Source organism: Athene noctua, chromosome 2 (assembly GCF_965140245.1).
Source record: "Athene noctua chromosome 2, bAthNoc1.hap1.1, whole genome shotgun sequence".
Classification (NCBI taxonomy): Eukaryota; Metazoa; Chordata; class Aves; order Strigiformes; family Strigidae; genus Athene; species Athene noctua.
The window spans coordinates 124,470,062-124,491,659 of record NC_134038.1 but is presented as its reverse complement, the minus strand read 5'-3'; the positions used below and the strand labels follow the sequence as shown (position 1 = coordinate 124,491,659).

At 37.6% G+C, this 21,598-nt stretch overlaps 1 protein-coding gene across 1 annotated transcript in view; it reads left to right on the top strand.

Annotated features, from left to right (window-relative positions):
* MALRD1 (MAM and LDL receptor class A domain containing 1) overlaps window positions 1–21,598 on the top strand; it is a 290,211-nt gene that overhangs the window by 115,491 nt on the left and 153,122 nt on the right. The window contains exons 24-25 of the mRNA XM_074897495.1: window positions 1,439–1,686; window positions 6,840–7,137. Of these exons, the coding sequence (XP_074753596.1) occupies window positions 1,439–1,686; window positions 6,840–7,137 (546 nt within the window). The remainder of the gene's footprint in view (window positions 1–1,438; window positions 1,687–6,839; window positions 7,138–21,598) is intronic.

Genomic DNA, 21,598 nt, shown 5'->3' with positions numbered 1-21,598 from the left:
AAGTTTTGGATAAATGATAATCAGATCATTTAGTACATGAGGTTTGGGGTTTTTTTAGTTGTTATTTCAGATGGAATCATATTTACAGACAAAGGTAAAAGAGAGTGAAGCTATTTTTGCTAAATAGTCCATATTTTAAAGAAAAGGTTTCTAGCTTCTTTTTCACCCTTAGGATGTCCACATAGGAAAATACAAGGAAGAAGTCTTTCATCTGATTTCAGCCTGAAACTTTAGAGGTAGCTGTCTGTTCTGTTTTGGTCCATGTGTAGACTCCATGGATTTTAGCTCCTTGGCCTCATTAATGAGGCTTCTGACCAGCTGCCAATTAAATAAAGCTACTTTTAAGTGGCTGAACTTTATCAGACCCCAGAAGAGGCTCAGGTTCTGTTTACATTTTATGAGAGAGCTTTTGTCATTTCTTATGTTGTCAGACCAAATAATCCATAGAGTTTCCAAATATATCTTCAAAGTATTTTCCTTCCCAGCAATAATAGTAAATTCAAGGCACAGTCAAAAGCCTCTTGAAGGCTTTGCTGAAATTCCAGCTTATTTCAGCAAGTTTAATCTTACTTGGTAATCATTATAATAAAGTTGTAGATGCATAGAGGAAAAAAACATACACAACTTCTGGAGTGGTGTAACTGACAGCCTTAATTTATGTTGACAGTTGACTTACAATGCTGGCTGTTTTGACATTCAAGATTGGAAAATCACTAAAGAGCATGCATGATGTTTCATATAAAAATCAACCAAAATTATGACAGCTTTCTCTTTTTCTAGGCATTAAATACAATTTAAGGAGAAGAGTAGATAATCATCTATGTTTGCATATTGGCTAAGAAAATACATGTGCGAACTCTTCTGGAAATATGCAAAAGTAATATAGCTATGGGTGTGATTCAGGTCAATGCTAGCACATGGACATTCATATTTTACCTATATGTATCTGTATGGAGGCTGTGTTTTGATGGTGCTCAATATATTAATTTGAATGGGTTTCTGTTCCCTAAATATTGGCATTTTTTATCATTTTCACTGACCTTAACATGTGCCTTGAAAAGGTTATTTTTATGCAGGTGTCTTGAATGCCTTATGGAGGGCACCAATCTACCTCTGCCTGTAAGACTCTGAAGAACTATTCATCTTGACCTAAAATAGATAGCTATATTTGGTTACTTTTATACCAATGACTCTGGTGACTGTAATAACAAGAGCACAGAGACTTACCTCACATATATGCAGTTTTATCTTATCCTATTATTTTGTCCTAGAACATTAAAAATGCTCTGATTAATAAAATGCATAGATATTATATTTTATATTGAAGCTTTTTTTTTTTTTTTTTTTTTTCATGGATTTGTGTACTAGGCTGTACTATATCTACCTAATTAGCTTCTTGAAAAAAATATCTTTTCATGTGTGGGCAAATGTCTTTCAGGTACCTCTATTGGGCATTGTAATTTTGAGTTTGATCTTTGTGGATGGAAGCAGGATGAAAATGATGATTTTGACTGGAACCTCAGAACTAGCAGTACGACAAAAATGGGCACTGGACCAGCTACTGATCATACACTACAAGAGCCATCTGGTCATTATATTTTTATAAAGAGTTCATTTCTTCAGCTGCCAGGACAGAAAGCTAGGATTTTTAGTCCTGTCCTAAGCAAAAGGAATAAAAACTGCAAGGTATGTGGGGGTGTAGTACTAGCAGGAATGCAGAATTTGATTTCTAGATTGCACCAAGCTAATACTTCTAAAAAGAAATACAGATGATCAGCGAAATATTTCTTGAGAAAAACAAGGATATTACAGAAGAGTCGAGGCCTGATCTTATTTCCTTGAAATCATAAGAAAACGTGTATCTTCTTGTGACAAAATGATTTCTGTAAGTACGTACTCTGGGAGGTTCAGATGAATTTGACAGTGAATGTAGCATCTGATTTATAATATCTTATGCAACACTCGCTCTAAGTAGCATACAACTATGTAATGGTTTGTGATTTTATGGAGAAAATGTGTATTAATACAGTAACAATTGGCTTTCAAAGAGTACAACTGCAAACGGAAGTATGCGTAACAGTAGGCTTTGTCACCGACTCTCGCCTCTAGAGAACAGAGAAAAGTAAGCCTTTATTTTCCAAAACATTGCAGCATATCCTAGTGATTTGAGCCTTACCATTTCTTTGCAAACCTGGATCAAAAAGTTTTCTGCTTTTGCTACACTTTTAAAAGTCTTTGCTAAAATGGTAACTTGTAGTTTCGTAAGACATCTTTCAGAACACATCTATCACAATCTGCTACAGGAACAACATCCTGAAAAAGTGAATTTTCCAGAAAATTGAACTGTGCATTACTTCAAAATGGTATTTTTTCCAAGTTTCTAAAATCAGTGTCAAACACAAAATGGAAGCTTAAACACTAATATTTGCCAATAATTCTAATTAATAAAATTATTAATAAAATTAGTAATATTTTTAAATGCTAGTTAGAAATAGGGCTTATGAAATACATATATTATTTACATAGAGAGGAATATTGTACATAAATGGAACTGCTGTAGAAAGAAAAGTGGTACTTGTAGCCTTTGGAAAATTAGAAAGAAATCTTTGTAAAGACTAGAAAATTAATGAGGCAGGAATGGCTTAACATTTTCAGGGTAAATTTCTGGGAATGTATTTCCAGAACTGAAGAAGAAATGTGGGGGAAAAAACCCCAAGAACCTAGTGAAGAGAAAAAGGAGGTATTAGTATATAAAGTTATTTCAACATTTGATTTGAGATGAAGTAATTAATTTCTCAAATAGTTAATTAAGACACAGAACTTTATCCTAACGGATCAGACAGTTCTTAAAACTGTTTTACTCCATTCTGTGAGTTATTAGAGTTGAAAAGAAGTGTGAACAAATGCCAGCCTAGAATCTCGAGCAAGGAATTTTGGAACTTCCATGAATAAAACCAACATTTAGACTATTATTTTGCCATTTATACATGAATATCTGTCTAATTTGAGAACAGATGTTTGTTGGCTATCTAAGTTTACCCAGTTAAACAGGCTCAAGAGCTCTCTGATGATCTAACCACAAAACAGCCACTTTGCTCTCCATCATTTGGAGCATCTCCACTCCTGATGTCACACTTGGAATTCTTACTCCATCCATTTGTTGGAGATAGTAATCTAGTAACTTGCCTGAGAGATGATATCAGTGTCTTTATATTTATGGAATATGTAAAATTTTATTCAGTTTCTGCTTGTAAAATAAGATATGTAATAATTTTAGATTAGATTTTTGTCCTCAGCGGTCTCATTTTGCAAGTTCACCTTTATACCTCTATCTAATAGCTAGCTCTCAAAAGAATTTTTAAAAGGTTTTTAAAAAGCCTTTGAATTGAACTGATTGTGTGAGCACTGCTCTATGCTCATCGAATGAAGGTTGTTTTAAATATTCCTAAACTTTTACTGTATATGCAGATGAAATCTCTGTTCATTTGCCTCTAGTTCCATTTATCTCATACTCACTACTCATGAGGAAAAACAATACCTGTAAAGTTTGTCTGAAATGTGGAAAGTATTCTACTTATGTTTGAGATTTCTAAGCAGTTTATTTGATTGAAATTCTGGCTGTTTGAAAACTCCCAAATCACTTTATAGATGAGAAAGTAAGGAAGTATTATACATAAATGGCTTGATTTTATGATCCAAATAAACTTCAGTATTTTCAATATGTCAGTAGCAAAACATAATCTAGCCATAACAAAATATCTTCAAAATTTGAGCCATGATCTCATGTTTTCTAAGTTAATTTTCTATGTTGCTTAAAATATGTAAAACATCTCTTTCTCCATTTTATCTGGTTTTACATTTTAAAAATAACTTTTCTGCTATTTAACTTCTATCTATGAAGAGTAAAACATATATGCAAAGAAATGCAGGATAACCGAGAATGACAGGTTCACTTCTGAATATTTATGCTTTATCACACATTAAATGCAATGAAATGCTTGAAACATAACTATTGGAAACTATTACCTTTGTCACACTGAAAATTATCTACAAAGAACAGCCAGTCTGTGCACCTTCTGAAGACAAAACTTCTACATCCATGATATGGCCTGAAACAGTCAGTCATATTTATGATGTTTTATATTGCTTTTTGAAGGTTCTGACCACTCCTGAAACTTTCATTTAGGCATCTGACCAAGGGAAGTGAAATTTCTGGTAAAGGAAATTGTACGAATGAAAAAGTTATTTCAAGACTCAGAGCTTCATCTTAGCAGATCACAGTGCCTTAAAGTATTTTTCTCCTTTCTGTGAATTATTAGGGAAGCAAATGCTACATCATATATTACAAAAGACAGTTTGGGATTTTAGGCCCATTCAGATCAACAGAAAACATACGTTTACATCAGTGGGACAAGAGATTTATGAAGAGAAAACAAATATACATCAGCAAGTATAAAGGGACATACATGAAAAAATATTGGTTGTATACAAGACTTTCACAAACCAAGCTTCATCTTCAAAAAGAATAGAAATCCAATAGAAATAATCTAAGTAGAAAGAAAGTGAATCTATGCCAAAATAAATCCAGGAAAGAAAAGGAAGAATTCTACATCAAGGCATCCGTAATAAATAATACACTATGTGGAAATTTCAGCCCATAAGAAAACCAGGAAATCTGTATATACTATTGTGGAACAATATTCTTTATTAATTGTGTTAAAATACTTTTTAAAAGTCTTAAATTTAGTTGTAATAAGTAACCAAAAGCATATGGCATACATTGTGATTCTGAGGGAATTTAATAAAAAATATGAAAGATGTAATTAATATCAACAATTCCTTTATGGTATGAATGGTAGAAGGAGGGGATGGGCTCTTTATTTGCATTTGCAAGTATTGTATTTTCTCTATATTTTTGCATTGTAACCTTTCCAATTTTATTTCATGATCAGAAAATTTGTTACAAAGAGAAGAAGTTGTAATTCTTTAAGTTTTCAAAAATCTGTGATAAATTCTTCAGGATAGACCTGTAAAGTTTAAGTAGGCAACTGATGAATTACAACATCCAGAGAACCTTTAAGAACAAAGGCTAGAGAGCTAGCCTACATTCTGATGCAAAGCAAATTAAATATGGGAATTAATCTTTCACCTGCATTATAATTCAAGTTTAAGTAATGTGGGGGCCCAGCCCTGAAAGGACATGGATACATGCTTAAAATTAAATCTGTTGGTAATAGTTATAAAGATGACATTACTACTATATGATGTATTTATAAATGATGTAACAGAACAGATCAGTATGTTGATTCCATAAATAAAATTATTCAGTATAATTGAGATAAGGGTATTGCTAATAAATATGAAGTCCAGGAAGTCATGTTGGAGGCCAGGGGTGGAGGGGGATATGAATTGATCTGTAGCCAATCAGGAGCCATGTAGTGGGCCGCGCAATGAAAATATCTGATCAGAATTTAATGACAGTCAGAAAATGAAACAAAATTCAGCAGTAGTAAAAAGAAATAGTAAAAATGTGAAACTCATTATGTGGTTTAAAGATATACACATATATTGAATAGATAAACCTCATTTAATGAAGGATTTTAAGATAAACAGTAGTTGCAGGACAGGAAATGGGCAGGTGAATAGAAATATTTCCATAGAAGAAAACTGACTTATAAAAATTGTATTTGACTACTTCATTGCACAGGAGACATTCTGAAAATGAACACAGTCAAACTTTTAACAGAATTATAACACAAAGCCCTTGGTGGCTTTACTAATTAATAATTAGAGCAAATCAATTAAATAGAAATGTGGGGTTTTAAAAAACATAGTAAATTTATGCAATGCAATAGACTGCAGAAGCCTATGAAATCCTATAGCACCTGGTAGCATGAAGGGACATGACTTCACATTTACATGGGTATCATAATATTCATGATTATGTTTTTATAGCTATAATAAATAAGTTTGAGATTTCATTCTTTAGGGCTTGTGCTATGCATTAAACTAGGAAGAAATTTGAGCTATAGACATGTTTTTGCATATTATAGCATGACTTGCCTTCTTTCACCGTCCTACATAATTCTTGGAAATACTCTGATCTTTGTCAGGAACAAGATATTGAACTAGATTAAGTATTCATTTGATCAAATACAAGATTCCTTTTGTTGCTCTTGAATTGATAATATCTGAGAGAGCAGATAATGGTGACGACTCTTCACAGTGAAGTTTTTTCAATTTTCTTTATGTACTTGATCTTACTTTTGTACTTCATAATTTGTTTTCCCCCTTTTTACTGAAAAAAAAAAAAAAATCACTGTTTTCTAATCCAAGGACCTCTTATATTATATTTTATTTTAGCTATTGTTTTGTATTTCTGCAGTCCATGTAGAAGTTTTGCTCCCATGTTCGGTTAGAGAAGATTATTTTCTAATTACACTCTATAATCTAGCACAAACACATTTGTAACCAGAAAAGCATTCAGTAAACTGAAGCTACTTCCCATAATGTAAATGGCACTGTTTCATTCCTCTGTTTCCTTATCAAGTATTTTCATTCTCTTACATTTACATGCAAGAGTTATTCAAAGGAATGCAGGATCAGCTGTCACAGTACTGTAATGCTGGCTTCAAAGTTTGGCTTCTGAAATAGTTCCAAAATTTTCAGGAGTAAGTCTTTTTGTGTGGATTTTAATTAAATTGGGTTTGAAACAGTAAAATTAAGGGCTTTTCTGAATGCTATTAATGATGCTCAGTTTAATAATCAGGGTAAATACAATGGCAGAATGCGTCTGAAGTCACCTGTTGCGTACTTAATGCTATTGTTCTTGCTTGTAGATACTTTTCTATTACCATATGTTTGGAGCTCACATTGGATCACTGATTGTCTACCAGAAGACTATGGCAAAACATGAAGAAATTCTCCTTAATCTTACTGGAAACCAGGGAAATTTCTGGCAGCGCAAGACACTGATCCTGACTGGAGATGGGGATGAAGACTTCCAAGTTGTCTTCGAAGGGATAGCTGGCAAAGGTCCCAAAGATGGGATTGCACTTGATGACCTCACATTTTCCAGAGAGTGCTTACCATCCCAGGAGTTTTTACCAGCAGAACCCACAAAGCTACCTCCAACAGGTATGTTTCTGATATGGACAAATGGTCTTTTTAAGTCTGGAAATGAATAGCAGCATTTTTTTTCATTTTACGTCTCTCTTGCAGAAGAGAAAGAGAATACACAGCTTGCTAAAGACATGTTGAAACTAACATGCTTTTAAATAGCTCTCTGAAATTCTAATAAAATCATTTTATGAACTAATTATTTGGGTACTGAATCAACACTTGCGAATCTGCAAGATGACTTGTCTAGCCATGTATACTTAGACAATATCCTGCTTAATTCAGTGGGGTCTATTTGTCAGTAGTTGTAAAATATAGTTATTGTAAAATAAAGTAAAATTATGTAAATAATTGTAAAATAATGAAGAGTGGGACAGAGCTAATATGGATAGATTGTAATAAGGCCAGCAGACTTTAATGGTTATTGGCTAGTAGGAATTCCTACTGATACTCTTTAGGCACCATATCCATCTTCTTCCCACGTGCTGTGCTGCCAGCATTGGTGTAATTATTTGCACCATCCTCACTGCATAAGGGAAATAAGACTCAGAAAAATTTTACCAAAAATAATCAAGTTCTGATGTGGATGGATCCCAGTAACCCCAAGGTAAGAGCTACTCCTGAAAGCACTGATGTTGTTCATTACTAATATTTGTTTGGACACAAATGATGAAGGAGAAACTCTTTCTGACAGAACAGGACAAATCTCTTTCCTCCTTCCACATTTATCACCAGACCTACTGAAATGTAAACCCCCAAAGTGGAATTTAGGAGATGTATTTTGTTCCTGGGCCTACTGCAAATTTCCTGCATGGCTGTGGCAAGTCATTTTATCTCCCTTCCTTGTTTTTCTGATCAATAAAACAAAGTTAATATTTCCCAATGTCATGGACTGCCAGGAGAATGGATCATTAATTTATGTGAGCTGCTTTGCTTTGTTACTGCTGCTAATGAGTAGCCTTCCCCTTTAGGATATCATTAAGCACTGCTCAGGCACTGGGAGAGAACACTGATAAGACTACATCAGACCCAAGAAATCACATTGTACTTTGTGCACAAGATAAGCAGGAAAGATATGGAAAATGTTTTCCAGATATAGCTCTGATAAGTTGCCATTTACGGTATGTAGTACTGGCTTCCTACTTCTGTCAAAACAGTCATGGAAATTTATTGCAAATGAGATTGGTATTTTAAAGTTCATCTTTATATGAATGTTACCCCAAGAGGAACACTATCTGAGATTTCTGATTCTTTATTTGTGATGTTTTCAGACTCTATCCTCTTAATGGTAGATGCAAGTCCCTGTGGCAATGTTAGAAACTTTAAAAGCTTTAGTTGTGATAGTAAAGGACGTTCCAAAGCACTTTTATTATATATATAAACAAAAAGCTACTAAAATCTCAGGAAAAAGCCACCAGAGACTGATTTCTTGGTGTAGCTCATCTAAGATGTACTTTGTGAACTTTGTAGATTCACAACACTTTGAGATAATGGTCTGAATTTATCCTTATATCAACAATTTTCACTTGTCCTGGATGAGAGTTTACATTAACCACAGAGAGTTCAAATTTACAGCTACTATTTAGCAGTGATATCTGTTTGGATCATTGCTTGAAATGTGGGCTTAGAACCCTGAATATGAAATCTACTCCTGACAACAGAAATTTTCTAAGCAGTGGCAAAATGCATGCTGGAGGCTGCGAAAAATGCTTTGTGATGTAACTAGAACCAGCTAGAATGACCATGATGATCAACTGCAAAAATCTTGACTCCTAGACTTCTCTGTTTATATACAGAGACAAAGGAAAGTTTAACCAAAAATTAAACAATTACACCCATTTCTCAAACTTTTTAGTTTCTGAGGATTAAAAACATCATGCAGCAGAGATCTGCTCCTTTCTTGTCTCCAGCTAGAGAGAATATTTTCTAAGAAAGTTGAAATGTTTTCACTCCAAGGGAGAGATTTGTAGCTTTTGAGTTCTATTATCATAATATGACAATGCAGAATTAATACTGATTAATGTTTTTACAGCTGGTTAATATGCTTCCTCTACTATATTTGGACATATGTTTCCTTTACTCAGGACTTGCAAGGAATATTTCTTTCATTTTATGTACTCAAAATAACACAATGAGCAGTAACTGTCATAATGCTTTCCTCCACTCCCTTTCACCCAAATGAAGTTTGAATATTCAGTGATGTTTCTCACAGTTTGAAGAGTTTACTTGTCATTTTTATACCAATCTACAATTGATATTCTGCGAAGTGAACAAAACACGTTAAAAAAATACCTGCTACAACCCATTTAATGTCGTGGCTTTTTTAAAAATCAGAATTAATTGTAATGCACACATCAAGGGAGATTCTTCTGAGTCTTATGAGCAATATCACTATGTAACTGTATATAGTATATATATGTGCTTGGTTTTTTCTGCACATAGAGTGCTATGGCAGTGGATATAGTGTAAAGACAAAACAGAATAAAGCTATTAAATGTTTCTATCTGTGACAGAAACTCTCACTGTTTAGAAAAATCTTTCCCTGACTTTACGTAAACTCTCAGAAGTTCTAAACATAAAATAAAACAAACCAAAACCAATCCCCAAACAAACAAAAAAAAAAACCCACCAACTTTCTAGGGGGAGCTTTTTTCTTCTGGAGAAATATGCAGTAATATTTAAAGGCTGATACTGGGCACTGGACAACTTGAAAAAATAATTTTGGAAGTTAGCAGTGTCATTTTTTGTAGACTTGACAGTATAGTGTAGACTGTCCTCATGATGCTGATTAGCAACGATGATGCTGAAGAGGAAAGCCACTGAGAGTCACATAAAATGCTGTGCCTGAGAAACAATAAACATCATTTTAGGCTGTCACTTATCAACTCTTCACTGTATAAATAGCTATGTATGGGGGTATATTGAGTTTTTCTCATGTCATACAACTGTACTGTGTGTTGGAAGATACAGTTTTGTTCTAACAGTGCTATTTATGCCTGTTGTGTCTCTGCAGTGTGGCAAGATTCTCAAGTTAGACTCTGTCCCATGTAAGGGGCTACCTGTATCCACATCAGCCCAGGAACAGCCCTTGGCCACACTGAATCCTGAAATGTTGCAATTCCAGCCTTGTTTCTCTGCTGTGTTTGCATGGCAAGGTTTTGGTAGAGGTGGGGCTACAGGGTTGTCCTCTTGTCCTGATTTTGGCCAGGATAGAGTTAATTTTCCTAGGACGCAAGGGAGCGCAGCTAGAGGGACAGGCCCAGATTGATCATTGGGGTATTCCATATCATGTAACATCATGCTTAGTATATAAGGGGACACGTGCTCTCTCACTTCTGTTTTGGATTCGGTTTCCAGGTCAGTCGATGATGGGATTTCTGGTGCGGTTGGGATTGCTGCTGGGGTCAGGCTGTGTACCGGTCACCGGTCAGTGAGCAACTGCTGTATATTACCCATTCAGACTTACTATTATTACTGTTGTTTTGTTACTCTTATTACCTTTTTGGTTTTAATTCAACCTATGAATTTCTTTTTTTTTTTTCCTCCTTTTCTCCCCTATTTCACCTGGGAGTGGGGATTGGGGGAAGGATATGACTGGCCACGTGGTGATTGGCTACTGGCCAAGTTCAAACCATGACAGTCTTTTGGTGCCTAACATGGGACCAGGAGTTTGAGATAACGATGGATTGGGTCATAATGTTTATTGCTTGGCTCCTTAAGATTATAGCACCTCACTTGACATATGTATTTCCCATGCTGTTGCTCACCATCCATAAGAGTTGGATTAAGATTTTGGTTTTACTGTATTATATAATGCTAATCTATGACAGGATGCATTCATCGGTCCTGGGGCTATTTATAATTGTGTTTGAGAAATTCAGGAATTTCAAATATCCTTGGAATGTTGACATTAACACAGTCTACTGCTAGGAGCTAGTGTGTTTCTTCATGTGGTTCAGGTTTTGTTAAGTGTTAAGCAACTATTTAAGAGTATGACCTGGAAATCTACCCCCATAACTGGAGAATTATGAGTGGCTGGGGGTGTGGAATATCATGGGCAAGTACCTAGAACAGTGGGCATCTCTAGTGAATTGGAACTTCACTTCCGAACAGGTGCAGAATCCATTTGTATTTCAGGAGTGACAGGGAGGGTCTCAACAGTTGACTGTATTGGAGGCTGAGGTGAGTCTAAGTGGAAAAGAGTGGGAAAAACACCCCATTGTGACTGGTCCAGATGCTCCATGCATTCTTGGTATAGATTATCTCAGGAGAGGGTATTTTAAGGACCCAAAAGGCTATCAGTGGGCTTTTGGTATAGCTGCCTTGGAAACAGAAGGAATTAAACAGCTGTCTGTGTTGCCTGGTCCCTTAGAGGATCTTTCTGTTGTGGGATTGCTGAGGGTTGGAGAACAATGGGTGCCAGCTGCCACTACATGAATGCACCAACAGCAATATTGCACCAGTTGAGACTCCATAATCCCTGTCCATAAACTGATTCGTCAACTAGAAAGCCAAGCAGTCATCAGCAAGACACACTCCCCCTTTAACAGCTCCATATGGCCAGTGTGAAAGTCTAATGGAGAGTGGAAATTGACAGTAGACTATTGTGGCCTGAATTAAGTCATGCCACCACTGAGTGCTGCTGTGCCAGACATGCTAGAACTTCAGTATGCACTAGAGTCGAAGCCAGCCAAGTGGTATGCCACAATTATTATTGCTAATGCATTTTTCTCCATCCCTCTGGCAGCACAATGCAGGCCACAGTTTGCTTTTATTTGGAGGGGTGTCTGGATACACATGGAATCAAATGTCCCAGGCGTGGGAACACAGCCCCATCATTTGCCATGGACTGATCCGGAATTCATGGGAACAGGGTGAAGCCCTGGAACATTTACAATACATTGATGACATCATTTAATGGTGTAATACAGCAGAAGAAGCTTTTGAGAAGGGGGAGAAAATAATCCAAATCTGAGAGCTTCTGAGAGCTAGTTTTGCCATAAAGCATGGTAAGGTCAAGGGACCTGCACAAGAGATTAGTTTTTTAGGAGTAAAACGGCAAGATGGATGTCATCAGATTCCAACTGAGGTGATTAACAAAATAACAACTATGTCCCCATCAACTAACAGAAATAAAATGCAAGCTTTCTTGGGTGTTGTGGGTTTCTGGAGACTACACATTCCAAATTATGGTCAAATTGTAAGCCCTCTCTATGAAGTGACCTGGAAAAAGAATTATTTTATATGGGACCCAGAGCAATGACAAGCTTTTGAAGAAATTAAACAGGAAATAGTTCAGACAGGACAGGATGTTAAAAATGAACTCTACACTGCAGCTGTGAAGAATGGCCGTACCTGGAGTGTCTGGCAGAAAGCAACAGGGGAGACTCAGGGTCAGCCTCTGGTGTTTTGGAGTCAAGGATACAGAGGATCTGAGGCCCCCTCTACTCCAACCAAAAAGGAGATATTGGCAGCATATGAAGGGGGCCGAGCTGCTTCAGAGGCAATTGGGACTGAAGCACAGCTCCTTCTGGCTCCCCGACTGCCAGTGCTGGGCTGGGTGTTCAAAGGGAGTGTCCCCTCTACACACCATGTAACTGATGCCACGTGGAGTAAATGTGTCACATTAATCACACAACAGGCTCAAACAGGGAGCCCCAGTCATCCAAGAATATTGGAAGTGATTACAAATTAGCCTGAGACAAAGATTTTGGAATGGCGCCAGAGGAAGAGGTAACGTGCTGAGGAGGCCCCACCATATACTACTACTGGATAACAAGAAGCGATATGCCCTGTTTAAAGATGGGTCCTGTTGCATTGTGGGAAAACATCGAAGGTGGAAGGCATCTGTGTGGATCCCCACATGACTGGTCACTGAAGCTGCTGAAGGAGAAGGTGAATCAAGTCAGTTCAGAGGTGACCAGTTGGCCTTGGATATTGCTGAGCAAGAAAGGTGGCCACTGCTCTACCTCTGTACTGACTCATGGATGGTGGCAAATGTGCTATGGGGGTGGTTACAGAAGTGGAAATGGAACAACTGTCAGCGCAGAGGCAAACCCATCTGGGCTGCTGAATTACAGCAAGATATTGCTGCTCTGGTAGAGAATCTTGTGAAAGTACTCCATGTAGACACTCATGTACCCAAAAGCCGGGCCACTGAAGAACATCAGAACAACCTACAGGCAGATCAAGCTGCTAAGATCAAGGTGGCTCAAGCAGATCTGAACTGGCAACATAAAGGTGAACAATTTATGTCTCGCTGGCCCCATGACTCCTCAGGCCATCAGGGAAGATATGGAACATATAGATGCGCTCGTGACCAAGGGGTGGACTTAACCATGTATGCTATTGCACAGGTAATCCTTGAATGCGAGACATGTGCTACAATCAAGCAAGCCAAATGGTTAAAGCCCATTTGGTATGGAGGACGATGGTTAAAATATAAATATGGGGAGGCCTGGCAGATTGATTTTATCATGCTCCCACAAATTCAGCAAGGCAAACGCTATGTGCTTACAATGGTGGAAGCAGCCACCAGTTGGTTGGAAACTTATGCCATGCCACTGCCTGAAACACCATTTTACGCCTTGAGAAAAAAGTCTTATGGCAGCATGGCATTCCAGAAAAGATTGAGTCAAATAATGGGAGACATTTCCGAAACAACCTCATAGGCACTCGGTCGAAAGAACATGGTATTGAGTGGATATATCACATTCCCTTCCATGCATCAGCCTCTTGGAAAATTGAGATACAATGGGTTATTAAAAACTACGCTGAGAGCAATGGGTGGTGGAACTTTCAAATACTGGTACGTGCATTTATCAAAAACCACCTGGTTAGTAAATATCAGGGGATCTGCCAAGCAAGCTGGCCCTGCTCCGTCAAACCTCCTACATACTGTAGTTGAAGATAAAGCCTCTGTAGTGCACATAAAAAATATGCTGAGGAAGACAGTCTGGGTTATTCCTGCATTGGGTAAAGGTAAACCCATGCATGAGATTACTTTTGCCCAAGGACCTGGGTGCACTTGGTGGGTAATGCAGAAGGACGGAGAAGTCTGATGTGTGCTTCAGTGAGATTTGATTTTAGGTGAAAATAGCCAGTGAATAGAACTGCCAAATAACCCTATTATTGCAACTGGTGCCCCAGAACGTCCTCCTGCCACATCCAAAGCCTCCTGCTCCGCTGACTGAGCCAACTACACCTCATTCCTCCAGCCTTAAAGACTGTCATGACAGATGGAACCCAAAGTTATGGACTAAATGAACTCAGTAGACATTTTGGAAGGATGACCCATAGACTAAGGGAATGATATCTGTGAGACCCAGGAAAAGGGGTGGTGATTCCTTAGAATGTATTTCTAATATTCTTTAGAATATTAGAATGAACCTGAGAAGGACGTAAATTATATGAAATAAGAGGTGGAGACTGTCCTGGTTTCAGCCAGGACAGAGTTAATTTTCCTTGGGCTGGGGGGGAGCAGAGCTAGAGGGCCAGGCACGCATTGGTCATTGGAGCATTCCATATCATGTGACGTCATGCTCAGTATATAAGGGGAGGCATGCTCTCTCATTTCCATTTTGGTTTCTGTTTCCTGGTCGGTTGGTGGTGGGATTTCTGGTTCAGTTGGGATCACTGCTGGGGGTGGGCTGTGTACCAGTTGCCAGCGCATGAGCAACTGCTGTATGTTACCCATTTGGATTTACTATTGTTACTGTTGTTTTGTTACTATTACTAAATTTTTTTTAATTCAACCTACAAATTTCTTTTTTTTTTTTCCCCTCCCCTATTTCACCAGCGGGGAGAGGGAAGTCAATGACTGGCCACATGGTGATTGGCTACCAGCCAAGCTCAAACCACAACACCTCTGTAAGAAGCTGCTAGAAGCTTCCCCTGATAGAGCCAATGCCAGCCGGTTCCAAGATGGACCTGCCACTGGCCAAGGTTGAGGCCATCAGCGATGGTGGTAGTGTCTCTGGGATAATGTATTTAAGAAAGAGGGAAAAGAAAACACAAACCTGTGCAACCACAGCTGGAGAGGGGAATGAGAATGTGTGAGAGAAACAACTCTGCAGATACCAAGGTCAGTGAAAAAGGAGGGAGAGGAGGTGCTGCAGGTGCCAGAGCATAGATTCCTCTATAGCCCATGATGAAGACCATGGTGAGGCAGGCTGTTCCATGCAGCATGTGGAAGTTAATGGTGGAGCAGATCTCCACCTGCAGCCCCTGGAGGACCCCACACCAGAGCAGGCGGATGTGTCTGAAGGAGGCTGTGACCCTGTGGAGGGCAGGGTGTTGGCAGGACTTGTGGACCCATGGAGGGAGAGGAGCCCACACTGTAGCAGGTTTTCTGGCAGCACTTGTGACCCCATGGAGGACCCACACTGGAGCAGCCTGTTCCTGAAGGACTGCAGCCTGTAGAAGGGACCCACACCAGAGTAGTTCATGAAGGACTGCAGCCTGTGGGAAAGACTTATGTTGAAGAAGTTTGTGGAGAGCTCTCTCCCATGGGAGGGACCCCACACTGGAGCAGGAGAAGAGTGTGAGGAGTTCTCCCCCTGAGGATGAAGGAAACAATGAGTGATGAACAGACTGCAACCCCCATTCCTTGTCCCCCTGCTCCACTGAGGGGGAGGAAGTAGAGATATTGGGAGTCAAGTTAAGCCCAGGAAGAAGGGAGGGCTGGGGGGAAGGTGTTTTTAAGATTTGGTTTTATGTCTCATTACCCTACTCTGATGTGATTGGTAATTAACTAAACTAATTTCCCCAAGTCTAGTCTGTTTTGCGCATGACAGTAATTGATGAGTGATCTCCCTGCCCTCATCTCAACCCATAAGCCTTTTGTTATATTTTGTCTCCCCTGTCCAGTGGAGGAGGAGAGTGATAGAGGGCTTCTGTGAGCACCTGGTGTCCAACCAATGTCAACCCACCACAGTTTCCTCTGAAATAACTTAGACATTACTATGGACCTGGCAAACTTGCAGGATTTTGTAGGTCAGGTAGCATATTTCCCAGTACTTAACAACTCTTTCTCTCCTTTATATTTCAAAGATGCAGTGACAGCTATATTCTATATGCTTTTCCCAACAGAAGGGTGTTAGTTTTCAAACTCAGCTTTCCAGGAGACATTCACAGCCTCCTTTTCATGCAGCAACCATAATTTCAAAGGGAGTTATAAGATCCCCCCCAAAATGTTCACAGATTAAGATACTGTCTGGCTATGCCCATAACATGTGAGACCATTGGCATGAGTCATATTTTATATTTTTTACAAAGAAGACACCATGGATTTGACAGCTTCCATGATCTTTACTTGTCTTGTCTCTCCTTTTCCCTCCCTTCCCTCCTGAAGTGTTGTTACTGGCTATAAAAATGGTAGATCCCTCCATCAGAGTTTCTGCTCATGTCATGTATCACTTATCTGGGAATACAGCAGTTTCCAAGGGCTGACTGATCAGATTAGCAGGCTAGAGTGGAGGATAGTTATTTCCAGAGACAAGAGAACTGGGGACTGTTTACTTCAGTATTGTAGAGAAGACAGTTGTTACTTAAAACAAATTAAAAGAGATTCACTGTTACATGTGTCTTTAACATAGGAATATTCACAGGAGATCACATCAAGGTCCATTTCACTCGATATCTTGTCTCCAGCGTGGTCAATGAGATGCTGAGTAGGAATCGAAAAAGGACAGGCATATACGATGCTTCCTCCTAATGTTTCTAACGTTTCCTTTTTAAGAGGCCTTATGAACTGAATGTGGTTTTGCTTATGTAGTAAACCTTAATGTATTTGCCTTCTGTAAAAAGTCTAGTTTCCCTGGGAACACATTCAAAAGTTTAGGTCCCTCCTCATTTTTGGCAGCAAGTTGTACAGGTCTGCCACTTGCTTAAAAAATGACTGTTTTCACCTTGTCTCCTCTTTAATATCTTTTACTGAAAATGGTGGTGAACAACAGACAAACCCACCTACTACATACTGATCTCTATGCAGTCGTCCTTAAGGAACATTAGACACCAAAGGAGTTCCAACTTATTTCTTACATGGAAACTGTTCCATATGTTGTCCGTTCTCTGACTTTTAAAGAATCTACTATAAACTTTAGAGATTATAAAATCAGGTCTGTGCAGAGTATTTAGGATATGAGTGAACAGTGGAATGATACTGTAGCAAAATTATTATTTTTCTCTTTCCAGATAAATTTTAAAGCCTTTGCCCTTTTTGAGCATTGGGCTGCTGTGTTCCTGGAACTATCTTCAGTACTCTACTGTGTCAGTCTGTAGTAGTGGTAGGAATTGGACCTCATCACCCATAAGTGAAGACAGACTGTGGTGTTCTGTGTAATTCAGTTAACACTGCATTTAATTGCCAGTCACTCAGATGCAATTCATTTGTTTAACTGTGGCTGTTTTTTTCCACTGTAGTTGTATAAGATACCTGACACACTTACTTGGGGCTGGCAGCTATGTTACAGGGATTATAGGAAAGTCCAATGTCCTGAAACAGTAGTTGATGTCAGGAAGGCTGCCTGGTCCATAACAAGCTCTGGATACCATCACTTTAAGCAATTTCATTTTCACAAAACACTTTGCGTGTTATTTATAGTTCTTTCTAGCTCATATCACCCTGAATAACGTCATAGCACTAGAAGAGTTTCTTAACTCATTACTCGTGCACTTCCCTTGTCCTTTATGAGTAGGTATTAAAGAATACAGACTTGCTACTTTTTTTTTGTTTGTTGATTGGTTAGTTTGGATATTTGGGGTTTTTTTCCCAGACAATTAGACATTTTAACACAAATGTCTAATTCACAAAAAAAAGAAATATCTGTAGAGTTCAGCAACATAGATAATATTAAATAAAGGCCAAGTGGAAGAGTAATCAGGAAACTGAATTTGCCAAAATATTTTCATTTGAAATATTACCCAAAACTTTAGAGTGTACTATAAAGACCAAACAATTTTGCAGATATAATTAGATTTATTAAAATGTACAGACACATAAATAGAAATAACCTTGGCAGTTATTCTAACTAATATATAATTACAAGAAACATCACATTTTATGCTTCAGTGCATTATGTGTCCTACTGAAAAGAAAAATGTCTCCTTATGCACAACTATTCAAACAACAAAACATTTTTATCTTCTGTTGAAGCAACCAGTATTGACCATTGTCTGAGAGAACAGGATGTGAAACATATAAAGAATATATGTGTAGAATAAGGCACTTTAAAACCAGTTCTGAGAAAAAACAAACAAAAAATGAAAACCAACCAAAAAAAACCCAAACCAAAACCACTAGCCTATAAAGGGTGCTCATAATTTCTGATATGCCCCTGAACTTTTGGAAGATATAATGTATAGTTGCCTTAATCATACAGCAGGATGTGAAACTTTTTTTCCTTAATTAGTACCTAAACAGAATCAGACTCTCAGATGTTTCTAGAATGAAATTCCATGTAAGTGGCATTCATTATTATATTCTAGACTTTTAAAAATAATAAATTGAAATGTTTAATTTTTTCTGTGTAATTATAATCACTGTACTTTATCAATTTAATTGGAAATATCTGACCTTGATCCACTTATTTCATTCTACAGTTTTTTCATTTTGTTTGGTAGCTAGGATTCTGATTTATCTCCTTTGGTTTTGAGCTCTAGCCTTAACAGATTGTATAGCTAGGATTCTGATTTATCTCCTTTGGTTTTGAGCTCTAGCCTTAACAGATTGTATAGTGGTTTAAAACAATGTGCCCATTTGCTAAACTAAAAAAAAAAAAAAAAAATCCTATTAATTTATACCAATCTAATTTACAAAATAATTACAAAAATTTAGAATGGGTTGTAATTTTAATGATACATTGGAGTAAAAAATTTTTCCAGCATTCTATGGGGATTTAGGATACATTTCTGTCTATAACTGATTGTAATATTTGTACATACATTAAAGTACATATAATTTGAGAAGTTTCTCATACTATATTATAATTTTATCTCAATGAAAAAAATGTCTCCCCTAGGTATTCCTAGACTTAATACCTTGAATGGTAAATAAAGCTCAAAGACTGTTTAGATCAGCAGTCAGAGCAGAGCCTGGATTGGGCCCATAACTGATTACAACTCTAGAAACTGGACAACAGAACATGTAGTGTCATCTAAGGTCCTTGGAGGTAGGGCACTGTCAGCACTTGTCTTTCTGTTTTGCAAAAAAGCTTAACATCTCCAAAACTTTACTTAGCTCTTGGGTCTCTCCAGACCGGTTTCTGAGAAATGTGTCCCAGAGCAGACATCCAAATAAGTATCAGGTCAGGAGAAATGTATTTTCAGTGATGGCAGTTTGAAGTGAGTCTCTGAGCAGCAGGTGAGGGCAGGTATTTATATCTACATTCATAGAATTAACTGGTAATTCCTTTTGGCGATGGGTAGCAGGGGTGTGTGAATAGCTTTTCTAACCAAAGGCAAACTGTTCCTAAAATTACAAGAGTAATTCCTGACACTGTATTTATAAAGGAGAACCGTGTAAAGAGCACTGCTCTTTTATTTTCTCCCTACTAGGAGAGTAGGGAAGAAGACTTTCACCAAAATCAAGCTTTCCCAAGACCATCAGTGATACCAGCTCAGACCTTTCCCTATATGTTTGATATTCCATACACAGAGTCTGCCTGTGCCTAGGTGAGCTGAGGATGTGAGAGCTCTAACTCTGCTTTGCATTCCAAGAACTAGCTAACAAGTTACTCAAGTGTAATTATTCCTTTTTTTTTGCACACATCTAAAAGTAGATAAAGTAGATAAGAATGCAGTACAGGGTATTCTTACAAATACCAAGTGGTTTTCTATTAAGTCTTTCAACAGCAAAAGTGATCTGACAAAAAAAAACCAACTTCACAGTATCTAGTCCTATTTTACCTTTAGTGCAGTACATCTTTGCTGGGCATTTGAATTGTCTAGATATCCTGGAAGAAAATTTCCATATATAGTTAACACTGCAGGCATGTGTGTGCTTTTTTTCTCTCCCTCTAACTGTAGGAAACAAGTTGAACTTGTGGCTTTTCAGCACATACTTATCAATAGTCACTTTGGACTATTTTACTTTCCTAGTTACAGTGTTTACATTTTCAATATGGTATACATTAGACAAAGAAAAACATTTTTCATAAGATATTTGTAAATTTTATTTGAAAGCTCAGTATATGTTTTGCGCTTTATATTAAGGAAGATTTGAGGCAATTCACTGGACAGCTTCATTTTCATGCTGTGATTTATTTTGTTTTTAAACTTCTCAACAGAATATGCCTCCCAAGTAGAATGACATTGGAACTTTCACAGGATACTTAACTGACTATCACAAGCTGTGCCTGAGTTGCTATTTAGTGGTAGGATAAACAAAGTTAATAAACAAATAAGTGGTAAAAAGATTGTTAAATGTCAAAATGTATAAAGCATTCCTGAATGTGAAAGGACCATGCTTTGTTTCTGCTCAAAAGTCAGATGACCTCACGTACCTCATACAAGGAGAAGAGATTGAAGAAATGGAAATTCAAAAAAGTGCTTTTTTGATCTCTGGAAACTTCCAACTGTCCAGAATAAAAGCAAAGGTTGTGTCAAGAATAATCACACAAGTTGTCATCAACAAAAAATCATGGGAGATTATTAACTGATGCTGCATGGTTCTCATAGAGCATAGGGGAAAAAAAAATCCAGCAGATCTTCCTCTTCAGCTAGGCTGAAGAGGGAACATCTCGGTGAACTGGAGGGAGCAAAGATTCTGTTCTCCACCTTTCTATTTTAGTAAAAACATCTTTGTTTGAGGAAAGCTCTTAATGTTTCTGTGCTGCATTTTAGGTATCTGAGGGAAAAATATATTTGGGGGGAAGGGGAGAGATAAATAAAACCATCTTCTGTGCATAATGAAACTTTAAGTAAAGCCAAATTTTATCAGACTTCTCTAAGACTTAAAATATTTAGATTGAAATTCATCTCCAAGATTCAAATCAGATGTCACGTACATATAGGTGTACTTAAGATGTGTCAGGTATTTAAATACCTAAATTCCAATTATAGTAGATATATTTATATTGCTCTTTGTTGCCCAGTCATTCAACACAACTGATTTGCACACATAAAGGCATCTGTTGTTGTTTGTGATGCAGTAGGGTGTCTAAGAAATACCCATAGTGCTGACAGGTGTATAACAGGATGTATGGAAAGCATATGACTTTCAGAGGTAGCAGCTGGTGACAAGGAATGATATCTTACACATTTTGAAATGCTATATGTGTGGGCAACCAAATAAAACTCCAGGTTTCAATTTTAGCATGATGTGATCACCCTTTGAAGTCTAGCTATTGTTACCAACCAGATCCCCATCAGTTTTAATGGCAACTTAGACACTTAGCTTGCCTGCATGTAAACATAATGGTATATGTCTCTTTGTGAGCTGAATGTCATCTAAGTTTTTATTTTAGAACTCTTTTTGATG